At 41.3% G+C, this 11,008-nt stretch overlaps 1 protein-coding gene across 1 annotated transcript; it reads left to right on the top strand.

Annotated features, from left to right (window-relative positions):
• Nucleotides 1–1,690: 1,690 nt before the first annotated feature.
• utp11 (UTP11 small subunit processome component) lies at nt 1,691–5,310 on the top strand. The gene is made up of 8 exons (XM_044015194.1): nt 1,691–1,916; nt 2,824–2,885; nt 3,235–3,337; nt 3,463–3,579; nt 4,402–4,495; nt 4,602–4,732; nt 4,825–4,935; nt 5,034–5,310. Exons 1-8 carry the CDS (start codon nt 1,857–1,859, stop codon nt 5,115–5,117), a joined length of 762 nt encoding a protein of 253 aa, XP_043871129.1. The 5' UTR covers nt 1,691–1,856; the 3' UTR covers nt 5,118–5,310.
• Nucleotides 5,311–11,008: the final 5,698 nt, after the last annotated feature.

Below are 11,008 nucleotides of genomic sequence, written 5' to 3'. Positions count from 1 at the left end.
GCAAATCTCACACATATAAAACAAATTCCTTTGCGGTTGGAGCAGGGATAGTGAGGGATAGCAGGGGAAAATGGCTGTTTAGTGGAATATAACGTCTCTGTCCCGCTGGCTTCTTCTCACATCCACAAAGAGATGAGAGTCTGGGTGAGATTAACAGACTGGTACCATTGTGGCTTTGCCTTTGTCTCGTTTCTCCCCAAAGTATCACGTCAGGAAGTGGATCGCCTTTTTCCCCCCACACACAGCACAGTGGTGACCCCCCACATCGTTCCCGTTACAATACTTTTTTTTTTCTTTTCATAATTATGAGTTAAAACCATAATAAGTTAGTTCTACCTTTGGGAATCAAACATAAAGAAATGTTCATGTTCAAATGTCATGGCTGCTTATTATAGGAATGTACAGTGTTTCTGTTTCTGTGTCCTCTCTTTTAGTTCTGCTGGACATAAATCAAAACAAGGGTCTGGAACCAGAGCGGAAGCATGCAGTAAAATGTCCATGTTGTAAAAACATAAACTTGTTACCAATTAGCGTTAACTGTGTGCTCTGGCAAATGCAGGCCGCCGTTATATAAAGACCAAAATAGTTTGGTGTAGGCACTGTGGTCTTGAATATTTAAAGCTAAGGGAAATATTAAAGGGCTTTGAACTTAAAAGGCATGAGGTTATTAGATTAAGGACATATTAGGGAAATTGGGTGATGAATCTGTTCAAATGTTTTTCTATTTCCATGAAGCTCCAGTCATTTCCAGCATTTCTGGCAGTGAAACGGATATTAAAATAATTTAATGACATTTAAGTGGCAGTAAAACTTTATTAATATACAGTGTTCTGTTACATTGGAGGTTCCTACACTGCAGAATGCAAGTGTTGATATTTAGTGAGTTTTATCACTTGGATAATATTACTGATGTGTTTTCTTTTCTTTTTTTTTAAAAAAAACCCTAATCTTTTGCTTTAGGCTTTATTGGCTTTATTTTATTTGTTTGTTTGTTGATTATGTTGGTTCTTATTTTACCACGTTAATCTATTTTATTCTTTTAATTTGAATTTCTTTCTTGGTCTTTGGATTAGAAAAATGGATTGCATTTTTCAAACTTGATCTCTTGACATTTATGTTGTGTCTCTGTGTTGTTTTTAATGTCCTAAAGCATTTTTGTCTGTATAACAGATTGAATCTATGCTTAAATATATAAACAGAGCTTAATAAATAAAACTACCTTGCTTTCCTGGATTTTTTGTGCGTAACATTTTGAAATTAAAAAATAAAAGCAAAATAATCGTTAGATAACTGCAAATAAAAGCAGTTTTCCCCTAACAGTAAAGTGTAATGTACTGGATGTAGTAAATTACAAATACTTGGGTTTCATTATTTGCATATTTCATGCACAATAATATCTCACAGCATACAATTATTTTATTATTATAAATACGTGCAACAGTGCCCTCTCGTGCGTATAATGCGCTCTCACAGCCCGCGGTGTAGCATTTTATGTTATCGAAAATATAACTCATGATGCTTTACTTTCGAGTCAAATTGCAACGCTGTGAATACACGTTATTTTATTTATATTATAAAAGTGTCACTAGTTGTTGTTGTTGTGCTGTTTTCAGTGTGAGTCGAGGAGCGAATCTGCGGAACAGAAATGAAAAACAACAACACGGCGTGTGAAGCGGCGGACCGGAAGCAGGAACCCACGTGTCACAGGCGGAGAGCAGGAGAGCAACAGATCCCAGAAACATCAGTTTGTGTGTGTTTGTGTGTGTGTTTGTGTATTAAACACCAAGACTGAGACACATATCACTTTATTATCTGATTCAACCACAGTATTACACTGTTGGACGTTTTTTTCAAACATGTCGTCGTTCAGGAAAGCGCTGAAATCCCGACAGAAGAATCATCATGAAAGATCCCAGGTGAGCATTTCACTGTGTTATTATTCTGCTAGTGTGTTATCAAAGGCCTTTAAAGGATTCAGGGACCGAGACCATGTCAAGACCAAGACAAGCCCAAAACATTCAGGGACCGAGACCATGTCAAGACCAGGAGTTTTAGCGACCATGTCAAGACCAAGAGTTTCAGCAACCAAGACAAGTCTGAAACGTTTAAGTACCGAGACTAATACTATGTCAAGAGACCAAGACTTTTAGCGACCGAGAACATGTCAAGACCGGAACCAAGCCAAAACCAAAACTTTTAGGGACTGAGACCATATCAAGACTAAGGCTGTGTCAGTATGTCAAGACCAAGACTTTTAGGGACCAATTGTCAAAGCCAAAACATGACAAAACAAAAGGGGTCTGAGATCATGTCAAGACTCACACCTTCAGGGACAGAGACCATGGTTTATAGGTATTGACTATGTAATGACCAAAACCAGTTCACCATACAAATATAGTGTAATATATCAATATCACAAGTTTTGTTCCCTGAGATCAGAATCTCAGCATTGACAGGTAACTTCACTGACAAGTGAGGGATTACATCACATTAGATTCATGTAATGTAAACAAGTGAGGGATGATAAGTCAGCACAAATATATTGTATAATTTTGTGTGTTTTGTAAAACCAAAGATTCCATTTCAAGGTAGAAGTTTTTCATCCAATCACATTCATTATTTTTCATAAATCAATCAGTTGTGATCATAAAATCATCAGTCTTCTGATGATTGAGACAAGACTGACATGTCCGAGATCAAAAGGTGTTCTGAAGTTTTCCAACATTATTAATGAAACATATAAATGTTATGTTCTATGACACGCAGCAAGAAACAACATAGAAAGTGTGTCACGTTTCTTAACGGCATCTTTTTTCCCACTAGCCTGGATTCAGGAAACACTTGGGACTGCTGGAGAAGAAGAAGGACTACAAACTGCGTGCAGAGTGAGTGAACCTAAAATGATGAGCATTGTTTTTCTGTCCACTGTCTGACGAGTTCACACAGGGCCGATTAAGACTCTCGGCTTATGTTTAGATCTCGTGTCAGAGTAAGTCATGTAGCAGTTTGATGGGATAAACACTTCTTGTGCACTGCCAGTGTATACACACACAAACGCTCCCACAGTCTGGTGTGATAGTATTGCTTGACAGAGCCTGTTTCTGAGTTTCTCATCATGATGACCAAATAGAAGCACTAATACAAATAAATCCCTAAAAGATTGCACTGCATTTTAAAGGCAGTGGATCCAGGATATTAACTAGCATGATCTGTGTTATTTTTTGTTATCAATAGTGACTATCACAAGAAACAGAACACGCTCGCCGCCCTGCGGAAGAAAGCCCTGGAGAAGAACCCAGATGAGTTTTACTTCAACATGATCAACTCGAAGCTGCAGGTAAGATCGGCAGCATCGTCATGTTGAAACATCAGATCAGTGACGACACAAACTTTCTTCCTGCGCATTGATTTTAAAATGAAGCCTTAAGTGTTGTGTGTATTTTTATTTTTTTCATACGACAGGATGGAGTTCACGTTTCGAAAAAACCAGAGGAGGAGGAGATGACGGAGGAGCAGAAGAAAGTGATGAGGACGCAGGACATCAAATATGTGGAGATGAAAAGGGTTGCAGAGGCTAAGGTAAGATTCATTTATGTGTAATAGATCGTGTTAAAACGGAAAGACAGAAAACATTTTTATAAACGGCATTGATTATGGTTCCAAGGGGGAAAAAATACAATCTGATCTGCTATTCTCGGCTCCGTGATTTTTCATTCAAATTTCTGGACTCAGGCCGTACGAGTTCAAGAGTAATGTTGAACTGTGGTCAGTTAACAGCTCTCCGACCTGACAGCAGATGGCAGTTAATGTTGTGTGTCAAGCAACTCCCACAATTGATCACATAGGATGGTGGAATTTGGGTTCTAATTCACTGGGATGAAAGGGGGGAGGATTTGCTGAAGACACCAAGGTTCTGAGCAGGAACTGTGCTTGTGTAAAAGTGAAAAAGTCACAAATAAAATCAGCTTTCTCTGTGGTGATGTTTGCTACAGAGGCTAAAGTTGCATAGTGTTGCTTTAATATCACAAAGTTGAAGTAAATGTCTCAAATTCAAATTGTTTTGCTTTGTAAATTCTCAAATTGTCTCAGTTTATGAGAAAATAAACAACAAATTGAATTTCAGAAAAGCCCGATGTAGTTTGATGTGTTTTAGAAACGTTGTCTCCTTTACTGTGTTTGTCCACTAGGGAGCACTGACAGGTTTAGAATATCCTGTGTACAGTAGATACAGAGTTTGGTCCCTATTTAAAAAAACAACTTACATTTTATCATGATCCATTTTCTGAATTCCTTTTAACTTAATATCAGTTTCAGTCCCAAACCCCAGTAGTTGTTTAGGCAAGAATTTAGACTGTTTCACATGAGATTATTATTTGGTGTCTTTTGTTCATCGTGTGTCAGAAAATCGAGAGAATGAAAGGAGAGCTCCACCTTCTGGACGCAGAAAGCAAACAGAAAAACAAGCACACGTTTTTCGTGGATTCAAAGAAGGAAGGTAAATATTCTAGACACTAGACTCGTCCCCGCGTGCTGCCACTATCAAGGTCACCACACACACACAGGAAAAAAACATGTGTCTTTTTTTCCCCTCATGTCCTCAGTAAATTCATTTGATCTGGCGAACCACCTGAACACAGCTCCTGAGCTGGTGGACCGAGTTTACAACAGACCCACTCTGAAAACCCTGGAGACCAAGAGCATCCAGGGAGCGACAGAGCCTCACAGAGTGAAGGTCTGTGTTTGTAGTGAATGCTGATCACCTCTGAACACATGTCTCGGCTCAATGCACTGATGGCTGTTGTTTCCTCCTCATTGTACCCGTAGAAACTGGCCAGACAGAGGAAGCACCAGTACACGATCCTTTCTCAGAGGATTGACCGAGAAAAGAAAATGTTTGTCATCACCCAGAAGATCCAGACACGCAAGGATCTGCAGGTGAGGAGGAGGAGGAGGAGGAGGAGCATTCTCAAACATCCGTGTTTATTTTGGTGTGAGCTTTCATATGGTTTTCGTTCTTTTCCTCTTTGCACCAGGATAAGAGGAAGAAAGTGAAGGTCAAAAAGGAGACGACCAACTCTGCAGCTATTTATAAGTTTGAGGCCAAGAGGAAACGCTGAGAGTGGAATGGATGGAACATGGATAAGTCATTTTACAACGATCAACAGCTTAATGCCATACAAGCGCTGCAGCGGACCTTGAGATCGTACAATAGATCACAGGCATGGGATATTTCTCTTGGCTGCACCTGGGTAATTCTGTGCTTATTTATCTATGACTTGTAGTTTATTTCTAATAAAAATCTGAATAACATGCAAATTGATGCGTTAACTTTTTTGAAATGTGCAGCTAAAACATGTTGATTTTTCTCTATGGACTTTGATGCAGGGAAGTGACAAGTTTCCAAACCAGAAGTGGCTTACTAACACTGAGATAATGCATCACAAAAACATTAACTAATATCTTAAAATATTGAAGAAGGCTTAGATTTTATTATGCAAGCCTTTTGTTAAATGGCTAAAATATGGTTGACATTTTACAAGGTTTCAAACTGAATTTGAACTGAGGATGTGGTACGTGGTCTGACCAGCTGTTGTTTCATTCTTGAACCAGTAGGTGGCATTAGTGTTCTTTATGATTCAAACTGAAGTAAATAAACGAGGTGACCAAAGACAGTGGAGCTTAAAGTACATGGATAAAAATTTGTTTTCAGAGTTAGTAGTAATTAAGAGTAACACAACATTTAACATTTGTTTTGTTTTGTTTTTGTTTTCAGTATTAAAGTCTAATGTCACCTTTAATCCCCAATTTGAACCTGCGTTATAAGACAGATGATCATTTTTAAAGCTACAAAAAGAGCTATTCCTCAAATGTAGCCTCCCGTGATTGATGAATGTTGCATTGAAGTTATTTTTATCAGCCTAAAACACAAGATATACAACATGTCCATGTTTAATTATGTCCTATCACTGCATTCATGTTTTTATCTCATGACCAATACATAAAGGGAAACCTATATTTTTTTACACATGAACATACACACCCTGGCCACATTATTAGGTACACATTACTACCTTGATCTCTAAGGTGCACTTAGAGATTTTGGTACATGCAGTTGCTGCACATCCATGATGTGAATCTCCTGCTACACCACATCCTAAAGGTGTCGTCATTCAAAAAAACAGTTGGTGCCAAATTCTTACCCTACCTACGAATGAGGCACACTTTATTCCAATCTTCTGTTTTGGTGAGCCCATATGAATCGTGACCTCACTTTTACCTTTCTCCAATTATCAACTTTCTTCCGCATTCAGATGCTCGGTTTGAACTTCAGTTGGTCGTCTTGACCAGGTGGTACGACCCAAAATGCGTGGAGTTGCTGCCATGTGATTGGCTGATTAGATTCATCTGTCTACTGCTTTATCCTCTACATGAAGGTCATGGGGCTGCTGGAGCCAATCCCAGCTGACACAGGGTGAACAGGTGCAGGGCAGCAACATACACTCACACCTGTGTTCAGATTAGAGTGTCCAGTTAACCTCTGCTGGACTGTGGGAGGAAACCCACGCACACAGGGAGAACATGCAAACTCCACACACAAAGGCCAGAACCGGAATGCAAGACGACCCTGGCTGATTAGATATTTACACAGGTGTACCTATTATAGTGGCCATTGAGTGGACGTTCATGTTTTGCTGTTTTTTTATGGTTCAAAGTTATTTCAGCAGTAGCAGTAGTGCAGATAAACTTTGTGTATTAACAAAGAGCACGCACACACTTAGTGAGGGCTGACACACACTCAGCAGAGCCTCTGAAGGACACACCTTTGTTGCTGCCCCTGACTTAAGATTCAGCACACACACTTCTAACAGACCCTCTTTCACATGTCACAGCAGGGTACACACAGCTGCAGCCAATAAAATGATGGATGATTTAGGTGTCGGTGAGCAAACATTGATAATAATAATATCGTCAATGCCTGCTCATTAGCTCACTTTAATCAAAACTCCCGATTATTCATTTTATTAACCACAGCTGTGCTCACACACACACACACACACACACACACACACCTCTGTTGAAAGGCTCCCTTGAGAGACACATGTAATGATTGTTACAGCTTTGTCACTTTCTAAAGTTTATTCTCATCCGGGCTGGTTCCTGTTGGACGTGGTGTTAGTTCTGTCACAGGTCAAGATCAATCTCATACACACTGAAGTTCACTATAGAATGTAAAGTTAAAAGTGACTGTGACAGAAGAAGAAAACGAAGCATAGACAGATCACTGATGGCCTCATTCTGTTCACGAGTCCGAGGAATGACACTGAATACGAGGACCTGCAAGTTCATGTATTCGTTTTGTTACTTCCTCTATTGTTAGTGTTAGTGAGCAGCAAAACTGAATGAAATCTTCTGAGGATATATGTCATGACTATGATTATGGTCGTTAACCTGTGTGTGTGTGTGCCTGTTGGATTAGCACAGGTAATAACTGATCACATTAACGACCGCTCTGTTCAGTTAACTGAAGTCAGGACAGAGGGACAGTGAAGCAGCCTGAAAGTGAGGATGCTAAAGAGAAAGAAAACTCAGGTTGGTCTACGTGACTGGTCAAAATGAATTCAAATTCATTGTATTTGTAGAGGTTCGCTGTGGGCTTTTCTCTTTTCTCGACACACATACAGACACCAGCCCTGAACATCATTCATCATTCATTTACACCGTGGATCAACTAAATGCTGCATGGTACAGTTACAACACAGCTGAGTGCTGGCATCCTTTGAGTCACTCCTGCATCCATAGTTTCCCAAATATCAACATAAACCTTGTACATGATTTATGGCAGCACACAAGGTTTTTTTTTTTGTCTAAAATGTCTTCCATGAAAGATCCTAAGAGGGCTGTCATTTCCTGTGTGTCCTCACTTCTCTCTGCCTTGCACCTCACCACCTGGGTCCTTGGGGAATTAGGAGAGCATGTACTTGTGTTGATCACTGCCTGAGTGGCATGGATGAGCGTGGATTAGCTCTGATGCCCTACTGTAAGTACAATCCTGCCTCCAACTGTTCTGCTGATCCTCTCCCCTGCTCTGACGGTTACAGCAGTCTCCACTTTTACATTAACATGAACTGAAGCACCGTAGGGGCACACGGCGAAGTAGTGACTAGCACTGTCGTCTCGCAGCAAGAAGGTCGCCAGTTTGGATGCGGGTTAAATCGAAGAGGGCCTCTGTGTGTGTGTGTGTGTGTGTGTGTGTGTGTGTGTGTGTGTGTGTGTTGTCTCTGGGTAAGGGTTAATTGGACACTAAACTGACTGTAGGTGTGAGTGTGAGAGTGAATAGTTATTTGTCTGTATATGGTGGCCCTACAAAGACTGGCAACCTGTCCAGGGTGTACCCGCCTGCTCAGCGGGATTGAATCTCCCCCCGACCCTCATGTGGAGGATAAAGCAGTAGACAATAAATGAATGAATGAAGCACCGTGGTTCTGGTAAAGTAAATTGTATTTTCTACTGCTTTACACTGCTGTTTACCCCCTACCGCCAACCCTCCATGTAATCATTGTGCTCACATACACGATGTGAGCACAACCAAACTGTATGTGTTGTTACTTCCCTTTGATTATAGTGTGAAATAGACTAAAAGCCTGGTGCCCAGCAGCGAATCATGGTGACCCAGGCTTGATTGATCACTGTGGTGGCAGCAGCTTCATAAACAGGGCCCATCCATCAGCCTCTCCTGGGAGCCACTGTGGGGAGAGAGGGGAGAGAGGGAGCCAGGCAGAAATGTCACCAGGCACAGGGAAAAGGTGGAGGAGCTGCGGGAGAGGGACCAGAGGCGTTGGCCCAAACACTGCTGACCAGAGCAAGGGTGAGCCAGCGGCTTGGGACGGGCCAAAGCAGAGAAAGAGTGATGGTGGTTGTTCTCATTTAAAACTCAGAACTAACGAGAGTAAATGCCTTAAAGGGAAAGTTAGAGAAGCAGCCTGAGACATGAATGCTCGTTCACTGAAAACATGGCTGCCCGATTTTAGCCACTTAACAAGAGGCTCAAGTAATAAAAACAACACCTGCTTAAGTCTATGGCACCTGAAGAATATTTATGCAGCTTTATCTCATCATTAGACAGCTTTTTCTAACTGTAAAGTCAAGTTTGTGTTGCTGTTCTTTTTTTTTTTTAAACGGCTCACTCCTCGCGCCAAAGTCCATAAAGAAAATGTTGTATTTTTACATCACTACATTCAGGAGTGGCTAAAACCACTGCTGCCTTCATCAGACAGTCCAAATGTGATATTTTATGAGGATTGTCTTTGAAATCCTTGCTTCATATTTACTAAAGTGACACAAGCGTGATAAACCAGCATCTCTGCGTCCCTGTGAGCTACAATTACAAATATTCTCTATGGACTTTGGTGCAGGAGAGTGAGCAGTTAAGAAAGCTATGTTTGTGTCTGGAGCTCTACACAGCACAGTCACAGCTGAAAACCTGAACTGATATAAACAATTCTACCCAAATCGTACTCGGAATGTTGACGAGAATGTTTCACAAAGTAGAGTAAACGCACAACAAGTCACACAAGCCTCCATCGCTGGCATTTCATGCCAAAAACGGTGTCGTCTGCAGTAGAAGAGTGACGAACGTCCCCGGCCAGTGCTCCCTCTCTACTACCGTATGTCTTCCTCCCACTCTGCCTGTCCTCTCCTACTGCGTCAGACCGCTGAGAGAGCGTGCCTGTATCTACACCCTCAGGCCCAGCATCCATAAGCGGAGGGGGTGGAGGTCGTTGAGGAGAGCCCAGGGGTCAAAACACTGTGTGCGCAGTTCCGGGACCCCGTTCAGACTGTGCGCCCCAGACACAGACGAGCCACTGTTCCTCCTCAAGCTCGCCTTTCATTCCCCACAGCAACGGGACTCTTATGCTGGGGCGCGGAGGCAGGGCTCAGGGGTGGGCGGTGGGCGACCCTCTGATTTTAAAGATATAGACAGGCATTCCTCTATTGTCAAAAGCCTCATAATTCACTTGACGACTCGTACGGGCCATCCTGTCCCCCTCTGTAAAGTTACTGACCCCTGGAGGTTTGCTAACAAACGGTCATTTTTGGACTGGTGGGTGGGGGTGGGGTTAGACGTGGAGAGCTGGGTTGAAGTCACACAGCTGCAGGGTATGACATTAACCTCCACATATAGTGACTGTGTAAGAGAGAAAAGTGTGGCCTGGTTAAGAAAGGGTACAATAAATGGACCTTTGTTCTGCAAGTTTAGTTATTAGATGCATCATGGGAAAAAAAAATCCTGTATATCAGAAAATCATCTTAGATGTGAATACACTGCAAACTCAAATATACCTACAACATAAATGACGTTAAAATAAACGTACATATGTATGTTCTTAATTGCTTATTGTTTCTTTTTTTTATGTTTTTGGTCGTGGGGAAAAAGGGAGTTGAGGTAAATGGGCTCCTATTGTCCTTGGTGTTTTATTGGCCTCAGTAATGTCGTATTACTGCCTTTTTTTCCTTCTCTTTTGTTTATTTGTTTATTTATTTATCTGCTTGGAGTAGGAATATTGCACAGATTATAGCGACTGGCTAATTTACATCTGTAGTCTCTAGGCAGGTTTGGTGAGCACATAGACAAGAAGGCAAACAAAAACAAACTAAACAATACATCAGTGACTACAACAACAATACACGAACAGGGGAAAAACAGCATAAACTGTGTTCCAGTTAATGAAGACCAACAGTGTAACGTATGGCAAAGCAGCAATGTAAAAGTGACTGGTGCTAAAGTGCTCACGTTAAGTAGATTTGGGTTTATTTACTAGTTTCCATGAACAGGATAAGCACAGAGAATATAATGAGTTGCCTGTTGTAGAGGAGACAGCAACATTAGGAAGTGATGGACATGAAGCAGCAAAAAGGTGCATTTCTTCCACTTTGATTGTACAAGAATAACAGCTGGCATCACAGATGTGGAGACTTTAAACCGTGTCTATGTGTCGCCCAGGAACAC

The sequence above is a fragment of the Solea senegalensis genome, unplaced genomic scaffold (assembly GCF_019176455.1).
Source record: "Solea senegalensis isolate Sse05_10M unplaced genomic scaffold, IFAPA_SoseM_1 scf7180000013032, whole genome shotgun sequence".
NCBI lineage: Eukaryota > Metazoa > Chordata > Actinopteri > Pleuronectiformes > Soleidae > Solea > Solea senegalensis.
Note: the sequence above shows the minus strand (reverse complement) of the source record. Positions and strands in the feature narration are given on the sequence as shown.